General features: G+C 47.1%; 1 protein-coding gene across 1 annotated transcript in view; it reads left to right on the top strand.

Annotated features, from left to right (window-relative positions):
* Positions 1–2,557: 2,557 nt before the first annotated feature.
* The window catches only part of LOC125430032 (zinc finger protein 268-like), a 27,353-nt gene continuing 9,657 nt past the window's right edge, over positions 2,558–20,253 (top strand). Inside the window, exons 1-3 of the mRNA XM_048491705.1 lie at positions 2,558–2,725; positions 4,424–5,447; positions 13,895–15,156. Coding sequence (XP_048347662.1) covers positions 4,592–5,447; positions 13,895–15,156 — 2,118 coding nt within the window. The 5' untranslated portion in view covers positions 2,558–2,725; positions 4,424–4,591. The remainder of the gene's footprint in view (positions 2,726–4,423; positions 5,448–13,894; positions 15,157–20,253) is intronic.

Raw genomic sequence — 20,253 nt, 5'->3', positions numbered from 1 at the left:
TGACTCTCTTTTTTACAACACCCATCCCTCCTTCTGATGGGTATATAAGAACTTATGGAGCTCAATCCCTACTTGTATCAGATGACAGGAGCTTTGATGTTTAAAAGCTCATATCCCAAAAACCTTCTTGGTCTCTAAGAGGCTACTGAACTCGAATCTAGGTCATCATATTTGAATGTCCTGAAAAAAGATTCCTTTCACCTAGAAAACAAGCATGGCTGTGACAGATGTTCCAATCTAGCATTTTTCACTGACCTGCTAGTTTTCTATGATCAGGGATTTTTTTTTTTTAAATGGAAACTGTGAGTCAGATACAGCTATAGTGATAGTAACAGCATGGGCCTTATGTATATAGTTACACAGGGAATCCTAGGTCTTGGGGCTTTTAAAACAAAGATTTTAACGTGTCAGTTTTGTGTTTCTGTCTCTTATTTATATTGTAAAATTGTCTTCCTCATACAAAAAAAAGATATTATTTTTGAAAGTTCACATCTTCAGCATGTTAGCCCAAACAATACCATTATCTATCAGTTCTGTAATCTGTTGTGCAATTCCATTGCAAAGAAACAGCAACATTTAAGTCGGGTAAGAAGAATTGTCAGTTTTCTGTGTGCAGTCATAAAGACTTCATTTTTAAAAAGCATCTTGGCTTGGAAATATTTCTTAGGAGAGGAGGGGAGTCATGCCTTCAACATGGAGAGGTTTTAATGTACAGCTTAAGTTTAGTGTAACATTAAAGTTCTACTTTTATTATTGGGTTGGATTCTGCTGTCTGTGAATACAAGAATTGTTCATCTTTCCTGCGCTCCCCTGCCCCAGCAGACTTTTCCAATCCCCGGAAAGTTTATTCATGAGGTCATGGGATCCACATGGACAAATACTAATATGTCAGGATATGGGAAGTCACACAGGTCTGACTACTTATCTTCTCAGAACTGACAAGATCAGACTAGTCTGGGCCACTATGGCATCCTTAGCAGGACCTGCTGCTGGAGAATAGAAAAGCTCCCCTTCCCTTGCATGCCACCCCTTCCCCTCCCTCTGCTAGGGTGGGTGGGCCATATCCAGATGCCGGGCCCCCTCCCTCCGCTCCCTTGCATGCCTCCCCTCACTCACTCACTCCCCTCCCTCCCCTTCCCTTGCATGCCACCCCTCCCTCCCCTCCCTCCGCTAGGGTGGGTGGGCCATGTCCAGATGCCGGGCCCCCTCCCTCCCCTCTCTTGCATGCCACCCCTCACTCCCTCCCCTACCCTCGCATTCCACCCCTCCCTCCCCTCCCTCCGCTAGGGTGGGTGGGCCATGTCCAGATGCCGGGCCGCCTCCCTCCCCTCCCTTGCATGCCACCCCTCCCTCCCTCCCTCCCCTCCCTTGCATGCCACCCCTCCCTCCGCTAGGGTGGGTGGGCCATGTCCAGATGCCGGGCACCCTCCCTCCCCTCCCTTGCATGCCACCCCTCCCTCCCTCCCTCCCCTCCCTTGCATGCCACCCCTCCCTCCGCTAGGGTGGGTGGGCCATGTCCAGATGCCGGGCACCCTCCCTCCCCTCCCTTGCATGCCCCTCACTCCCTCCCCTACCCTTGCATGCCTCCCCTCCCTCCGCTAGGGTGGGTGGGCCATGTCCAGATGCAGGCAACAAGGAAACTTGAAGAAGCAGTTTTGAAACTGAAACTTGAAGGAGCTGCTGGAGAATAGAAAAGCTGTGGGCAACGCTGTGGTCATGTTTGTGTGGTAGCATTGAGTTAGTCCTGGTAGTCTGGACACAGCCAATGTTGAGCAGTGATATGCACCTGTGTAATAATTCAGCAGCCATAAATCTGCATGTACAGTATATCCTGTTACAGAAGCCCCTGGTCTGTTTGTTCTTTTGCTTGAAGACAACCCTGGGATATAGAGCTGCCAGGGCTGGGGAATTCCTAGAGATTTGTGGGTAACGCCTGGGGAGAGGAGAGTTTGGGGTGGGGTGGGAGCTTACCAGGGGTATGATGCCGCACCTGTAAAGGTGCCATTTTTTCCGGTGGAACGGATACCTGCTATTTAGGGATCAGTCTGCAGGTTGGCAACTGTGATGCTTCAATAAGGCTGTTTGTTTTCAAGGCATCTCAAGCCTCTTTTCAGGAGAAGGCCTGCAGCCAATTCACCCACATGGCTACTTAGGTCTGCCAACCTCCAGGTAAGATCTTGGATACAAATGATGTCCAACATACAGATGTGAAAAACAGTTACTTTGGAGAGTGAATTATATGGCCCATAGAGCTGCCTTCTCTTCCCAAATCCTATCCTTCCTCGGCTCCAACCCCAAATCTCCAAGAATTTCCCATCCTGGAGTTGGCAACCCTATGTCTCCCCCTGGAATGCGCTAATTGCACCTCAGTTGGGTGCAAAAGGGCTTCAAGATGCATTGCACGTCTAGAAGAGGGAGAAGAGAGTCCATCTCCCTCAGAAAAAAAAATACAATCCAGGCATACAGACTTTGCCCAGCTGAGAGATTCCCTAACAGGTTAAATCCACTGAGTTCGCCTCCACTTCCTAGAAAGGTCTGAGAGGGTTGTGGAAAACAATAATGTCAGTCGGGAGATGACTAGAACAGCCCTTCTGGTGCACTCATCTCTCCAGCCTGTGATGGATCTTTTGAATTTGCCCTGAAAAGAAACTGGGGGCTGGGGGTGGGAGCCTGCAGGCCGCTTGCATTGCTAAGCCTCTCTCCGCCCCCCACCCCTCCAAAAGAGGTGAGTGAACAGGACATTTGCAAGACAGGATCCAGGGCATTCCAGCAAACGCACAACTGGATCCCCTGTATTCAAGAGCGTGATCCCGGATAGCCGGGTCCTGGGAAAGGAGAGGCAAGGATGCCTCAAAGCTTTTTGGAGGAATTCGAGAATGGAACCTGGCTGGTTTCCAAATAGACTCTGGATTTTCCAGAAAAGCAATGCATTACAATGACATTTCTGGAGTCTCTGAAAGGCACAGTAAAGGAGAAAGGGTGAGAGTTTGGAAAAGGAGATAGGTATAACTTTATTTTAAGGCTGCGGCCACCCTGTTTGATCTCACATTGGCAGACTGAGGGGTGAACAATTAGATTTGTCTGTAAGCAAAAAAAAAAACACAAACCCTTATCTGAAGCAATTAACAAAAACAATTTAGATGATTCCTACGTATGCTGTAGCAGGGGGGCATGCTCCACTTCACATATTTAACTGTGTGAAGTTGTTTCTGATTGTTGGCCTTATGGAATCTCTTCGACTTTTCTCTGTCTCTCTGCTTGTTTTGGTTGGAATTGTTTGCTGCTATGTATGCTTTAAACAAGAAATTTGTGGAGGGGTCAGTCTATGAGCATTAACGCGCAGGTTGCTACAAAAGCAGTTGGAATTGGTAGCTACAGAGGAACCTCCATGTATAGAGGAAGTATATCTCAGAGTACAAATTTCTGGGACAAACAGACAGGACAATCCGATGACTTGATGTGTTGCTTATGAACATCTGGCTGCACATCTGGGCTGGGCTCCGGCTTTTGAAGTCTCTCGGTAAGATGATGTTTAATCCTCCTGCCAGTCTCAGAGGGGGCCAGTAAGCTATTTCCTGAAGCTGTAGTTCCACCTTCCCTCATTCACCCAAATAAATGAGTCATCAGCATGCAAAACTGTTATCATTCACTATCACATCCTTTTATGGAAGACCCTTTGGAAGCCTCACTCTTCAGAGGCATCTCCAGACATGATAAACTGAGAGGAACTTGGCTCAGCTTTCTGAGAGGCAAAGAAAGGGCCAGGATACACTTATGTCTATCTGTGTGGTGGTCCACTGATTGGGCGTTGGCCCTTTCCTGTCACGGCCATGGTCCAATTTCTTGCCGGAAACGTGGTTGCCATGCCCAGCCTGCCAGCCAGCAGGAGAACTGGAGGGCAGGGACATGAGGGGCTGCCATTAACAACATTATGATGTCACTTCCAAGAAAACCCAGAAGTGATGTCACACCTTTCTAGGACTTAGTGGAGAGGAGTTGGTGGTTCCTAGAGAGGTCTGACATTACTTTGGAAGGAAACCTGGACATGATGCTGGTCCTTTGTAGGAATTGCCAAGATCTCTATGGTTTTACTATTAATTTTCCAGCAATTACTAGAGAGACATAATGGCACTTCTGGAATTACCTGGAAATATCCCCATGCTGTTATTGACTTTGAATTTTTTCCCCTTCTGTCAGCCACTTGATTGCGGGTGGGCACATGGCAATCCTATCTATACCCTATCTCAAACTGCCCTGAGCTCATCTTGAGAAGGGCAATCTATAAGCCCAATAAAATATCACACTTATATTAGGCCCTTCTACATGCGTTCCCTAATACTTAATTTTGCTGCTGTCTCCATCTGAGGTCTGGTCTTGAGCTGGAGATCTGATTCTCATTATAGTTCTCTCCTTTATCCTGCAGGTGTTGGGCAGCTGCCCCAGAATTTGAGAAATGATCTTCAGGAGGAAGTTACTGAACCTGTGAGGACCAAGTGGAGCATTGGTGGAAAGGAGCAAGCTTCTCCAGTCTTGCAAGCAGGCAAGGCTTGGGAGCCAGCAAGCCCTAGCCATCAAGGGGGCACATGATCCAATGGAGAGTGGGGATCAGGCCCATCTCTCTTGGGAACGAAACTTAGATAGGGATGAACTCAAATCATGTGCTGATGAAGAAGGAAACTTCAAACAAAAATCAGGCCTTCAGAAATGCCAAAGAACACACATGGGAGTGAAACGATATAAATGCTCAGTGTGTGGCAAGAGCTTCAGCCGAAGCACAAACCTTCTCGTACATGAAAGGACCCACACAGGAGAGAAACCATACGAGTGCTCTGACTGTGGGAGAAGCTTTACCCACAGCTCAAATCTCAGGGCACATGAGAAAATTCATGCAGGAGACAAACCCTATATATGTGCAGACTGTGGGTTGACCTTCTATCACAGCTCAAGCCTTACGGCGCATGAGAGAATCCACACTGGGGAAAATGTGTACAGATGCCCGCACTGTGAGAAAGTCTTCACCCGCAGCTCCGTCTTTCGGAAACACGTGAGAATCCACACGGGAGAGAAACCTTTCAAATGTTCTGACTGTGGGAAAAGCTTCTCGCAGAGGTGTAATCTTAGTATACATGAGCAGACCCACACGGGAGAGAAACCCTTTAAATGTTCTGACTGCTGGAGGAGCTTCAGTCGAAACTGTGACCTCATGGCGCACAAGAGACTCCACACAGAGGAAGACCCATATAAATGTTCTCACTGTGGGAAGAGCTTCTCTCAGAAGTCCAACCTTGTGATACATGAGAGAATCCACACAGATGAGAATCCATACCCATGCTCACACTGTGGGAAACGCTTTCGGCAGAAGGGAAACCTCACGATCCATGTGCGAATCCACACAGGAGAGAAACCGTACCACTGTACAGACTGTGGGAAGAGATTCAGTCAGAAAGGTAGCCTCACATCACATCAGAGAACTCACTCAAAGGAGAAAAGGACGATCTAACAGTTCATCGACAGGCTGGGAATGGGGAAAGGGGAAGCTTCAGTAGTGGTTTTTGGATTTTCTTCCACTTAAGCAGAGTATTATTTTAAAATAATCTTTTTTAGAAATATATAGTACAGGACACTTCATCCAAAACATTCACAGATCCCGTTAGTTACAAAGCTGTAGAAATGTCCCATTGTGATATTTTACAATTAACAAATACATTAATAACCCAAAACTCCCCTTCCAAGATACTATTAACCCTTAAAATGGGTGTGGGGGTCGCCAATCTTTTGGGGCCTTTTGGAACAACTTTGGAATTCTGACAAAGGGAAGAGGAATAAATTTTAAAAATTCACAAGGAAAGAGTGATGGAGAGAATAAAACGAACAGTGTGGTGCAGCCGCCGCCGCGGCAATATTATTTTACTCTGCACAGCTATTTGGCTCTCCATTGGCTAATCAAAAGCCCTACTGGGCAGGAACCCCATCTGGCCTACCCACTTTCTAAAGAACACTTTGTAAACACCAGGAAAGGTGTTGGCGGGTGCCATAGCAGCCCATGGGCATCACATTGGGGTACCCTGCCTTAAAGTCATGAGAAGGCCTATTTCTTTCCATTCCTTTCCCCCTTCCTTTCAAGTGCTCTCAACAATTCTGAGGGAAATGAGCATGCTCAGTTCTCACCAGGCTGTTTATGTGCCTTTTCTTATAAGAATATAAGAAGAGCCCTGTTGGATCAGACCAGAGATCCACCTGGTCCGTCATCCTGCATCACACAGAAGCCAACTAGTTACTCTGGAGGGCCAACAACAAGGTTAAGACCTTCTCCTGATGTTGCCTTCTAGCACTGGGATTCAAAAGTTTTGTAGCCTCAGAATGTGTAGGCTACCTGGCTAGAGGCCACGGATGGACCTATCCTCCATGAATCTGGGGGAATGTTCATCCAGCAGGTTCTCACAGGTTCCCGAGAGTAGGTTACTAATTATTTGTGTGTGCTGAGAGGGGGTTACTAATTGGTGATTTTGCCACGTGATTTTTGCCTTAGTTACGCCCCTCCTCTCAGTAGTAGCGCGCAGAACTTGAAGCAGTCTAGCAGGAGGTGCACCGGCGTGCATGGCAGCCTGTGCCTGCGTGCATTCGTTTCCCGTCCAAGGACCAGCGCAGTGGCTGTGTCCTTGCCACAGCCCCACCCAGGAATGCCCTGCCCTAGAATGCCCTGCCACGCCCCCGTCATGCCCCGCCCAGCCCCATTGGCGCTATGCCACAGTTTGAATCCCACCACCATGGGAACCTGTTACTAAAATGTTTGGATCCCACCACTGGGAATGTTCCTTGTGAAATTTGCAAATTAATACTTTTTCTGCATACTTAGGGAATTCCCTGAACCTGTAGAAACCCTGATGTTGCCTGTGCTTAGACTCCTATGCAATATGTGCTTGCTCTTGAAGTTTGTTATTCACTGGGCCTGGCAAGAAATCGCAGAGCCGCAAAATAAACAATGTGAAAAATTCCACACCTACCTATGACAAAATTCTCCTCCTCTGGAATTCTGTAAGCTTTTAGAAAGTTCCGTGGCCCATTTTCCTCCCCTCGTCTCCCTCCCCCCACAAACTCCCAGATGCTGTCTCCTGGAACATGCTTAGTCCTCAGCAGGCAGTTCAGGGTGGGTTGAGATAATTTACATATTTTTGGCAGGGACTAAGTGTGAAGAGAAATCCCTACCTCATTTGCATGGAAGGCGGGTTTTGTTGCTTTTGTGACTGACCACCCAGTTTATATTACATATATACGGGCCATCAAGTTGCAACAAACTTATGGCAAGCCCAGCAAGGGGCTTTTAAGGCAAGTGAGAAGCAGAGGGGTTTGCTGTAACCTTTCCCTGCAGAGTACTCCTCCGGGGTCCCTCATCTAAAACTTACCTGGGTAAGCTTCTGAGATCAGATGAGACTGCACCATCCCACTTTGTCTCCCCAGTTTATATCAGAAATAGCAATAATGATTATCAGCACAAGCAAAATTCATGGAAAATGATTGGCTTTACTCCCAAAATATGGGGTAAACGCAGCACGGGGGAAAGGCCATTGAGTACAACTTGCCACTTTTAGCTTGCAAGAAGATCTTCCAAATAGTTATTTCATAACAGGTGACTTTTTCTTTTTGTGGGGGTGGGGTGAGGTTGGGGCTATTCCAAAGATGTCTGCTGAATATAAGTCTAGCAGCAGCTAACAGCTATAAAAATGAATCCTGATATTCTTCAAGTTGTGCACACTTTGCATGGTTTGAAAGAAACATTATTACCTCCAGAGGTAAACAGGCATGCAAGAATAAGCAAGTCCTGGATTCCTCAGCTACATGCTGTTTGTGGGTTGTGTCAAACCAGAAATGAACTGGGACGACTGTGTTGAAATAATTCTCAGGTACATGGGGACTTAATTTGGTGCATAGGGAGCACTAAGACTCCCCCCACGCCAACTGGTCTCTCAACTTGCAACACCCCTGTAGAGCTGCTATTTACTAATCTGGTAAAGCTTATGTCTATAAATAGATAACTCATAAGTTTCCCCAATGCGTAAGGTTGCCACGCTGAGCCTGACAACCAGTGGGAGGATTGCAGGGGTGGGACATGGGGAGGGGGGCTTATGATGTCACCAATCTCACTGAGTCTGTGGTAAAACCATAGAGTTTTTTGGCAGTTCCTAGAGATACCCATTGTAACCTCTGGGCTGTACCCAGAAATGACATAGTGGTACAGAGGCCAGCAGCAATTTGTTCCATTCAGAGCGGCGCAGACAACATACCAGTGGGACTCTGTGGGGCTATTTCCACTAAAAAAAATGTTGTGAAGGGAGGTTTAAAACCTCTCTATCACCGTAATGTCCCTTTTTTTCTTTCCTGTTTCCTTTTCTGCCATTTTTCTTTCTTTGTTTCTTCCTCCTTGTTCTGTTATTTCTTGGTCTGTTTTTTTTCTTTTTTCCTCTTGGGCCCTTTCATTTTCCCTTCTTTTCTGCCATTTTTCTTCCTTTCTTGTTCTGTTCTTCCTTCCTCCCATCTCCATGAGCAGCAAATAAAAACCAAGAACAAAAATAAGAATCTGACAGAGAGATGGTAATTTCTTATTTGTGGATTTAAATGGTTTTATATTCCATCTCTTGGGTGGCGGGCGGGTGGGCGGGGGAGTTCTCAGGGCAGTTTGCATCAAAAGCAGATGAAATCACATAAATTCACGTTGACCTCAATCAAATGAGAGCCATAAAATACAGACCCATAATTCCTTGCGACCATAAATGGTAGCCATGAAATGCCGCTGTAAAACATCCAGCCGGCAATAAAAGGGCGGCGTTAAAAGGGATGCAATAAAAGGCAGACATAAACCAGCCAGAAGCAGTAAAAACAGCTCTGAAAGTCAACAGCTCTCTTAGCCGAACAGCGACGGTTAAAAGCTCCCTCTTATAGTTCCAGATGGAGCTTAAATTGCCTTCCTCTCAACCGTGAAGTGATCATGGGAGATGTGGAGCTCCAAGATAGGAGTTTGCTGTTCCAATGTTATATTTTTGTTTTAAGGTTGTTGTTTTATTGAAAAATGTAGCTTTCCTTTTGCATTTAGTCCTACCTCTCTGATAAGAGAAAAATAAACTCCCTTTTCAAGTCAGCTGACTGCTGCTCTCTCCTTCCCAAATGAGAAATGGTTGATAAACCTCAGGAGGCTATAGCAAACAGAGAGACCTGCTTGTCTTTGGTCAGCAAGAGTTAGGGGAGGCATCTGCAAAGTGCGCAGTGGTGCCTACAAAGGAGCAGCAGTGGCATAGGAGGTTAAGAGCTCATGTATCTAATCTGGTGGAACCGGGTTTGATTCCCAGCTCTGCCGCCTGAGCTGTGGAGGCTTATCTGGGAAATTCAGATTAGCCTGTGCACTCCCACACATGTCAGCTGGGTGACCTGGGGCTAGTCACAGCTTCTCGGAGCTCTCTCAGCCCCACCCACCTCTCAGGGTGTTTGTTGTGAGGGGGGAAGGGCAAGGAGATTGTAAGCCCTTTTGAGTCTCCTGCAGGAGAGAAAGGGGGGATATAAATCCAAACTCTTCTTCTTCTTCTCTTCTACACGCCTGCCTGGGGAGATGGGGAAAGGGTAAAAAATATCAGCGCCCTGCCATGCCACACCCCCGCACCAGCACAGGCCCGGTGAGTCGCACCCCCTCCTTTCTATGTGGCGCTACACCACTGGAAAAGGGCACCATGCTAGGCTGTTTCCTCCCTGAGACTGAACCTCAGGATCATCAGTTCACAAGTCTGATGCACTCCCAACTGATCTAGAAAGGCTGCCAGGATATTTTGTGTGGAAAGACAGATGATGCATCAGCAGAAACAAGCAAGGAAGGAAACAAGGTACATATTGGGCCCCTCCGCACAGCAGAGGCAACTAGGGTTCGACTCGTGTCTTCGGAAATCGTTACCTGAGCTCGACTCCTCTGTTACTCCGCACAGCAGCTGACTCGTGTCTCCGGAGCCGAGTTCAGAGGGCGGGATTACCTCCTCGCGTCTTCCGCTCCTCATTCCCGATTGGCTGCCGTTCTATGGCGGGAAACGTGAGTGCGCGTCCCTTTTTTTCGTTTACCGACGTAGGAGCTACGTAGGAGGATTTTTTAAAAGGCGCGCTTCTTGCTGCCGCCACGAGTCTCCCGTTCTGCGCATGGCTGAAAATACTGCACTGTGATTGGCTGGCTGGCAGAGTCGAGGCGAGGGAGATTCCGCACTCCGCCGGCTTCGGCTTGAGTGCAACCCGAGTTCGCCAGGAAGCTGTACCTCCCAGTCGAGCTCGAAAATTTGACGGTGAGAGGGGGGAGCAGAGACAGACACGAGTCGAACGCTGTGGCTGTGCGGAGTACCCGGGTCAGACCTACATCGAACTAAGGTCGAATCCTACAGTGCGGAGGGGCCCAGTCCTTCCCTGACTGGGAATCGAACCCAGGCTGCCGGTGAGAGCACTGAATCCTGACCACTAGACAGTGGTAGGATTCAAATAATTTAACAACCGGTTCCGAAAGGACTCAGTGGTGGGATTACAACCATTCTCTGAACTAGACAAAAAATTAGCTACCAGTTCGACCAAATAGGTACGAGTTGGCTGAATCCCACCACTGCCACTAGACCACCAGGGAGAGAGACAAAGAAGTGTTTTCTGTGCCCCAGTTTCTGTTAAGTTAAAACCATGTGGAGAAACCAACGGGTGGGTAAGTCATCAGTACTGGGCAAAAATCTTCCAAGGTCAAGAATCAAACCCAGGTCATGACAGCAGGGACGTAAAGAATCTATACCTATGTCACTGCATGGCAGTGAATGAAAGTGCTAGATCCTGACCACTAGACCACCAGGGAGAAAGATGTGGAAGTGTTCCATATGCTCCTGTTTCAGGTAGACTAAAACCACGCAGAGAAAGCAAAGGAGGGATGGCCTTTTCCCAAAGGCTCCTTCCAAGAGGCAAAAGTCTTCCCTGGCCAGGATGAAATTGCCAAATCCTGGTCACCAAACCCCCCGGGAGAGATTCAAACTTTTCCTTTCCTTCTTGCTCTGTTTTATTTGAGGGGCTTAGGGGAGCCCTTCTTCTTGAGCTCTGGCTCCTTCTGTGAAGTTCCTTCCAGAGACAGTTCGGAAGTGCCTACCTTCAGAGAGTGTTGTTGGGGGAAGGGGAGTCACCTGGGACAGAACTTTGCTCAACCCCCAGACCAGAGTCTCCTTTCTAGTACTTTTCCTGACCTCCGTATCTTCTTGTTTTTTAAAAAACGTGTCTTGTACAGAACAAAAAATCACCTTCTCTGCAAAGCATTAATAAACAGCCTGCAACAGAGGCTTCCCTAGGACTGGTTTGCAACAAGCGGCTTCCAAGTATTCCCACACAGCTAACTCCACTTTGCATGGGGGTGGGGGCTAAAACACGCTTCCCTCCTGTTCGTGGGAATGCAGTCAAGGGAGCGGCTTTGCGTGAGCTGCGGCCAGCAGAGGGCGCTGGAGAGGAGGCCAAGCGCGGCTGCTCTTCTCTCTCGGCCGGCCCGAGATGATGCCGGTGCGCTTCCGAGTGCAGATGGGTGCAAGATCCGGGTCGGTTCTCCCTCCGCCCCGTGTGAACGATGTGGGGTTTGATTGCACGAAGAGGCTGAGACCAGTTTAGGGTTCAAAGCTGCGGGGAAGAAACGGGCGGAGCCAGCAAGGATCCGGAGCAAAGGATCTCTTGCACCGTCAACCCCCTTTTAAAAGGTCTATTTCGGATCTGAGATTGAAGAGCGGCGGCGAGGTTGGTGTGAGCCAAACGACTCGGGTTCAGTCCTCTCCGCTTTCGCCTGCTTTCCAACCTGAAGCAAAGACATCTTTGTCCGAACCTAGGCTAAGCCCCACCGATTATTCCCGTTTTGAGTGGAGCACGCCTAGGGCCGTTTCCGCACATGCAGAATAATGCACTTTTCCAATCCACTTTTCACAATTGTTTGCAAGTGGATTTTGCTATTCTGCACAGTAAAATCCAGCTACAAAGTGCATTGGAGGTGTTTTGAAAGTGCATTATTTTGCATGTGCGGGAGCGGCCTAGGATGCACAGACATGGTAGCATCTGTTTCAATCCGGTTTAATCACATAACAGTTATTCCTCGTTACTTTCCAATTATTATTACCAGTGGTATTTGAACTGCAAACAGTGAAGGAAATGGAGCTGCTGGTTTGGGACAAATCATAAGTCCAATAAAAATAACCTGTCCTGGATGGCCAAGTTTTGCCTCATCAGATGTCAGAAGTTCAGGGTCGCCCCTGGTTAATACTTGGATGGGAGACCACCAGGGTGGTCCGGGGACCTGCTATGCAGAGGCAGGCAATGACAAACCACCTGCTTGCCTCTTGCCCTGAAAACCTTACAAAGTCACCATTAGCCAGATTTAAAGGCTAAATAATAAGGGTTAATCTTGTGCATCTGTACAATTAAGGGAAATAGAACACCCCTGAATATGGTTCTGGTGGATTTTGTTCTTAACGTTTCGCCTGCAACTGTGGCTGGCATCTTCAGAGGTGTATCACAGAGAAAAGTCTGTTTCACTCACTGTTTCACTGTTAGGAACAAAATCCACCAGACCACGGCCACACAGCCTGGAAAACCCACCAGAACCAGTTGAATCCGGCCGTGAAAGCCTTCAACAATACCCCTGGATATGGTTTGCAACTCATCACATTACTAATTATAACAATTTTAATGTGTTTTTAGTTCGTTTGCTTGCTGAGGCTCAAGTTAAAATACAACATTTAAAAAACAATGCAGTTAAACCCAGAATAAGTCATACTATCAATGACAGAAAAAAAATGGGAATACAAGAATTAGAAGACAGTGCAGTAAAACAAGTTGATAAATACAGTGAGTGGTGCAGTAAATATCATTGCTTAATGCTGCACTAGGCACTGTGCAATGAAGGGAAGTGGGATGCCCTGGTCTCTGGCTTGCAATTATTCACATCAGTAATAATAATAGGAAGGCTTAAATGTGTGCTAGGCACTATAGTGAAAGAAAATGAGAAACCCTCGTGTATAGTTTGCTGTTTGCCTCATGTACAGCATATTGGTTTTCTCACTACTGCAGCAGGGCATTTTACAATAAAAACATCTCCTCCTTTTCCCTGTTGGGAATAAATGGAACCTCCATGCTCTGAGGCAGTGTAACTGTAGACACTCTTGGGAAGGGAAGACAAGGGCAGACAAGGTATGTTGCCTTCATACCATACTTGTGCATCTTCTAGAGCAGCGGTTCTCAACCTGTGGGTCGCAACCCTCTTGGGGATCGAACCACCTTTCATAGGGGTCGCCTAAGACTCTCTGCATCAGTGTTCTCCATCTCTAAAATGGATAAATGTTAGGGTTGGGGATCAGCACAACATGAGGAACTGTATTAAAGGGTTGCGGCATTAGGAAGGCTGAGAACCGCTGTTCTAGAAGCATCTGGTAGTTCAATGTTAAAACAGAGGGGTCGATCCAGGCCAGATGTTTCTATAGGTGCAAGAACTTCTGCCTGTGGAATGCAATTTTTCCTTCTTGAGGCAGGAGAGGGGGCCCTCCCCCACCTCAAAAAAGAGAATTTCAGGGGATGTTTTGGCTGTGTGGGAGGTGGGAAAGCCGCATTCTGCAAGTTGAAGTCTTTGCATCTAGTTAGGCTGCAGCGCATGATGTGGGAGTGAATAGATCTTTGGTCTACTCCAGCAAGGCTCTTCTGATGTTCCAGAAAAGTCCACGTTAGTACAGCCAGAGCTAGAAAGACCCTGCATGTATTGCAAACCAGTCTCCTTCACTGACTGATCTTACAGTCCCCAGGATGGAGTGTGGGTGTCATGACACTGAGCTCAGCTTCCTCTTAATCTTCTGTGACATTGTGATTTTATTGTGTTTAGGTTACAGATCTTTGAATGAGACAGAAGAGATGCTTACATCACAGGAAAGTCCTCCACATGAGAAAAAGCAAGATGTGTCATTAGGATGTACCAAAACAAGAATATCCTTGTTTCATCTGTCAGGAGATGACATTAAAAGCCAGTTTGGAAACCCAACAGGGAAGAGATCTGAGAAATTTGCCTCTTGCCCAGTGGTCTACGAAGATTGCAGTGACTCAGATAAGCACCAGAGAATCCATGTTAGTGATGACGAGCATGGCACTGAATGTGCAAAAAGTTGTGGTCAGACCTCGATCTTCATTCCATGCAATGAAACAAACACCACTGAGAAACTCCACAGATGTCTGGAATGTGGGAAAAGCTTCCATTATAGATCCAACCTTGTTGCACATGAAAGGACCCACACAGGAGAGAAACCTTTTCAGTGCACCCATTGTGGGAAACCGTTCCGTTTGAGTTCACATCTCTACAGACACCAGAAGCTGCACACAGCGGAGCAGCCATACCAGTGTCCGGACTGTGGGAAACTCTTCCGCCACAAAACCAGTTTTGACGCACATCAGAGAACCCACACAGGGGAGAAACCCTTCGTGTGCTTGGATTGTGGGAAGAGCTTCACTCATCAATCGAGCTTCATTGTCCACAAAAGAACCCACACAGGGCAAAAACCATACTGCTGTGCCAAATGTGGAAAAAGCTTTGTCGATCGGTCGATCTTAGTGGCACATGAGAGAGCACATAGGGGAGAGAAGCCACATAAGTGTGCTGAATGTGGGAAGACATTTATTCACAGATCCAGGCTCATAGTCCATGAGGAGACGCACACAGGAGAAAAACCATATAAATGTTCAGACTGTGGCAAAAGCTTCAGTTTAAGCTCTGCCCTCCTCACACATCAGCAGATACACAATGGGGAAAAGCCCTACCAGTGCTCAGACTGTGGGAAAAGCTTTGTGCAGAGAGGAAATCTTGTGGCCCATGAGAGAACCCACACAGGAGAGAGGCCATATAAATGTCTGGACTGTGGGAAATGTTTCATTGTCAGCTCAAGTCTCAGAACGCACCGAAGGACCCACACAGGCGAGAAGCCCTATGAATGTTCAGACTGTGGGAAGAGCTTCAGTCAAAATTCAGTACTCATGAGGCACCAAAGGATCCACACAGGCGAGAAGCCACATGAGTGCTCAGATTGTGGGAAACGCTTCTCTCAGCGGTCGAGCCTCATTTCACACGCACGAACCCACACGAGAGAGATGCTGGACTAACTACAGGAGGAAGAATTAAAGAGACCCTACATAATTACTAAAATGACATAAGTTGTCATTAATTGTTCTGTGTATTTTTTAAAGTGGCAGGAATTTCTGGTGAGAATCCAGTCCCCAACATGTGTTTTCCTCTTTCTCTTTCTTTGTGTTTCTCATTACTATCCTAAAATTAGGTATATATTCTCTTGAGGAAGAGAAGCTGAACCCATAGATCAAACCATAAATTGGCATCCTCTTTCCCACTGTGGCCAAATAGAAGCTTCCAAGATGAGCAGGAAGGAAACAAGCCATCCTTTCCTCCTCCACAACTGGTATTCAGACCAATGCTACTTCTGAACATTGGCTAATGTTTATGGGGAAAATAATCTTAAGGATATGGGTGTTATTGTCCCACCTTGCATGGCTCCAAGTCAGAAGCCCCATCTTACCATAACACTGGAGGGTATAGAGAGAGATGGACAGGAAAGTGAGAGTGAAAATGGGAGCTTTGCTTTCATTTTAACTCTACATGTAAGTATCTCTGGGCAGAGTCCTTTTAGTCAGGTGACCCAAAGGAACCAATCCCATCCTACAACCTTCTGTCTAAACCCCAGGGCCAGATATGGTTTTCATTCTGACCAGTGGTTCCCTTAGACAAAACAAAAAGTCCCAAAGCACCCTTCTGGAATAAATGCTGTTATATTCTGTTTCACATAAAGATGTTAGTTTGGTCAGTTGAGGTGCAGCAGTTGAGAAAATTGTAAGCTTCTGCATTAGAATATAGTGCCAAACAAATATGAAAAGTATTCATTTTTTTCTTACAAACTGACTTTGTCAAAACCATTATTTTGTGCATTATTGAACATAATACTTTGGTATAAGAACGTTTATGCTAAAATGTATTTTTACTTTCAAACGGATGAGAGGAGTAGGAGCAGGTAGGCACTAGAACAGAGGCAGAGCATTCTGGAACGAAGGTCTGGCATGCTTTCTCTGTGGTGGAGGAATATACAATCTACTAATGTCTTTATGTGGGACAGAGTGTAGTTTGGTTTGTTTCACTACAATAGGCTAACATGGCTGCCCCCTGGAGTTTAAGAAGCCACTCTAGAGGTAAGGTGAGGATATTTAACCTCTTGTTTAAGCAAAGTGTATTTCTTCACCTGTGATATCCTTCTGGAACTGAACACTTGACCATTATTGGACCCCCCCACCCCCCCAGCACGTGTTATTTTAGAACTTGCAAGAAAGTAGACCTTTTTAAAAAACACGTGGGCAATCTGGAGCTGTGGGGAAGTTGGGGGGGTGAATCCGGATTCATTTTTCCCGCCGCTGGTAGTGACATGGAGCCTCCCATCCAATGAGAACGCAGTGGGCTGTGCGCGATGCACATGCAGCCTTTTTAAAATTTTGTGGACCAGAGATCCACGTGGATACAGTGGCGTTCCTGCCTAGGGACAGGGGGTACCCTATGTCCACGGGCGCCCCCCATTTGGTCACGTGGGGGGGCGCCAACATTTCAGGGTCGTTTGTGTGTTTTTAAATGTTTTAAGTGTTGTTTCACGTTCCGGCCTGCAGGGGGTTATCCGCACCAAAATTTCAGGGTACCATCCGGAGACTGTCCTGATGATACCACCCAAATTTGGTGATGTTTGGTTCAGGGGCAGCAAAGTTATGGACCCCCAAAGGGGGTGCCCCATCCCAATTGTTTTCAATGGGAGCTAACCTGAGATGGGGGCTACCCATTTGAGGGACCATAACTTCAATCCCCCTGAACATAACTTCACCAAACGTGGGTGGCATCATAAGAATAGTGAACAGATGATACCCTGAAAATTTGGTGTCACCAACTTTAAAAATACACCCCTTCCAGGCACCCCAAGAAATTTGCCCAAGATTCTTTGTTTTGCAGTCACTTTGCTCCATTGTAGCCAATGGGGAATTTCTGAGTGTGTAGGCAGGCTGCACATTTTTGAAGATAGAGGCACCAGACTTTCAGGGTGGCTCAGGAGGCCCTCCTGGTAATAGCATCCAGGTTTGGAGACCTTTGCTTCTGGGGGTTCAATTTTATGGGCCCCCAAAAGGCTTATTTTGTTTCCCCGCTCCTGCACATGAAAGCCTGTGGGCTGAGTTCTCTCAGAACTCTCTCAACTCCCCGCCCCCCACACTCCAGAAGCAAAGCTCACCAAGCTTGGATGCTATTACTCAAGGCCTCTTGGAGCCACCTTGAAAATCTGGCACCTCTATCTTCAAAAATGTGCAGCCTGCCTCAGAAATTCCTCATTAGCTACAATGGAGCAAAGTCACTGCAAAACAAAGAATCTTGGGCAAATTTCTTGGGGTGCCTGGAAGGGATGTATTTTTAAAGCTAGTGACACCAAAATTTCAGGGTATCATCTGTTAACTATTCTTATGATGCCACCCAAGTTTGGTGAAGTTATGTTCAGGGGGACCAAAGTTATGGTCCCTCAAATGGGTAGCCCCCATCTCAGGTTAGCTCCCATTGAAAACAATGGGGATGGGGGGATTCCTTTTGGGCGACCATAACTTTGCTGCCCCTGAACCAAACATTGCCAAACTTGGGTGGTATCATCAGGGCAATCTATGGATGATGCTCTGAAATTATGGTGCTGCTAGCTTTAAAATGCACTCCCTGCAGGCCGAAAAAACATCAAAAATACCCCCCCCCCAAAACCTAAATACCTTGCATTCACATTTGTTCATATTTGGGCAGGACATAATTGGACAATTTTTGTCCGAATGTGCCCAAGTTTGCCCAGATTCCAGCTGAATATGCTATTTGTTTCATCTGAATCTCCAACCCTCAAAAGTGATGCTGTTTCAGGGTGGGGGAGAATCCACCCCCAAACAGCATCACTTTCCATTTTGTTTTAACCGGGGACCCCAGATTCTCCCTTTAAGGTAGATTTAAAAGAAGAATTTGAGCTCCCTAGTTTAAACACAATTGAAAGTGATGCTGTTTGGGGGTGGATTCCACTGGAGGTGTTTTGTGAGAGATGATGCTGACATTTGTTTGGTAAATGTTTTGCTGGGGGTGATTTGTGAGAGATTTACATGCTTAATACCCACTTACACTGACTTGGAGTTGTTTCTCAGGCTAACAACCTACCTCATAGGGTTGTTGTGATTAGGAAATTAGGAAAAGTGTTGGTGGGGAGAGAGCCATGTATGTTTTGCTGGTGGGAGGTGTTTTGTGAGCTGGTACAAAAAATCATTGTTTGGTCATTGTGGGGGAGGGTGGCCGCCCATACACCGGGCTGGGGGGGGGGGGGGCGCCAAACTCAGGTTTTGTCCCCGGGTGCAAGTTTGCCTAGGTACGCCCCTGCGTGGATACAAAGCAATATGGGCCCGGTTTTGACTGATTGACTGAGTAGAAGGCAATACAAAGCAGTGCTACATGTCGTATTGTAAGGAATTCCATAGAAGCAGAAATAAAAGGCTTTTTGGATGTAAAAGTCCGTTTATTAAGACATCTTAGAAAGCTCACGTACACGTAGTGGCAGGAATGACACTTCCCGCCAGAAGCACAGGTTATAACACCATTCACCCCATCCCCCCTCCTGCTTCCCATGGGAACGGAGTCCTCATCTCCCGCGCAAAGATAAAGTCTCCGCCGATGCAGCTGGCCCATCGCCCGGGCTGTGGAATGCACTCAAGGTTACTTCACCATCAACACCATTGAATCCTTTACACTCTGCCTCCCTTAAAGAAGACTCCTCCCCCCCAGGTTTATGCGGAAAGGCGCGGTGGAAAGCAGAAATAAGGGTGGGGGCGTCAATATTTTCGGAATAAACCCATTGATTATACCCAGAGGAATATCCCACCCAAGAGACTAAATATTGCAAGCGTTTGCGATTAAAGCGAGAGTCCAGGATAGCGTCAATTTCGTAGTGCTTGTGACCATCAATAATAGTCGGTGGGGGCCTCTCCGGCGGGTCGTGCCAGGCATCGGAAGCGGGAGCCTCCTTGAGCAAGCTGGAATGGAAGACAGGATGAATGTTACTAAGAGAGTTAGGCAAATCTAAGCGGGCAGTGACATCATTAATCACTTTAGTAATCTGAAAAGGTCCCACGAATCTTTTGCCAAGTTTGGAAAATTTATGCACGTCTCTGAGATTTTTTGTAGATAAATACACCCAAGAGCCCACACGCAGAGGGAAATCCGAGCGGTGTTTATCCGCTTGCAGCTTTTGGGAGTCCTTAGCTTGTTGTAAGGCGGTCTGGACCGTTTTCCATCCCTCGGCTAGGGATGAAATCCATTGTTGAAACTCTGGAGGGTCCAAAGCTGTCGCGGGTAGTTGTGGCAACGGCGGGAAGGAGCGACCCGACACAATTTCAAAGGGGGTTTTCTTTGTACTGCTATGAACCGCATTGTTATAGGCGTACTCCGCAAACGGAATAAGCTCGCACCAATTGTCTTGGTGGTAGTTGGTGTAACAACGTAAATACTGCTCTAGGGTTCTGTTCGTTCTCTCCGTCTCGCCGTCACTTTGAACGTGGTAGGGGGCGGCGACGGCCGGGGCGGCCCCCAACAACCCCAAAAACGCCTTCCAGAACTTTGAAATGAATTGGGGGCCGCGGTCGGAGACCACCTTAAGAACATAAGAACATAAGAACTAGCCTGCTGGATCAGACCAGAGTCCATCTAGTCCAGCATTCTGCTACTCGCAGTGGCCCACCAGGTGCCTATGGGAGCTCACATGCAGGATATGAAAGCAATGGCCTTCTGCTGCTGCTGCTCCTGAGCACCTGGTCTGCTAAGGCATTAGCAATCTGAGATCAAGGAGGATCAAGATTGGTAGCCATAGATTGACTTCTCCTCCATAAATCTGTCCAAGCCCTTTTTAAAGCTATCCAGGTTAGTGGCCATCACCACCTCCTGTGGCAGCATATTCCAAACACCAATCACACGTTGCGTGAAGAAGTGTTTCCTTTTATTAGTCCTAATTCTTCCCCCCAGCATTTTCAATGAATGCCCCCTGGTTCTAGTATTGTGAGAAAGAGAGAAAAATTTCTCTCTGTCAACATTTTCTACCCCATGCATAATTTTATAGACTTCAATCATATCCCCCCTCAGACGTCTCCTCTCCAAAC

The sequence above is a fragment of the Sphaerodactylus townsendi genome, linkage group LG03, assembly GCF_021028975.2.
Source record: "Sphaerodactylus townsendi isolate TG3544 linkage group LG03, MPM_Stown_v2.3, whole genome shotgun sequence".
Classification (NCBI taxonomy): Eukaryota; Metazoa; Chordata; class Lepidosauria; order Squamata; family Sphaerodactylidae; genus Sphaerodactylus; species Sphaerodactylus townsendi.
The sequence above is the reverse complement of the archived record's forward strand: the minus strand, read 5'-3'. Positions and strand labels throughout refer to the sequence as shown.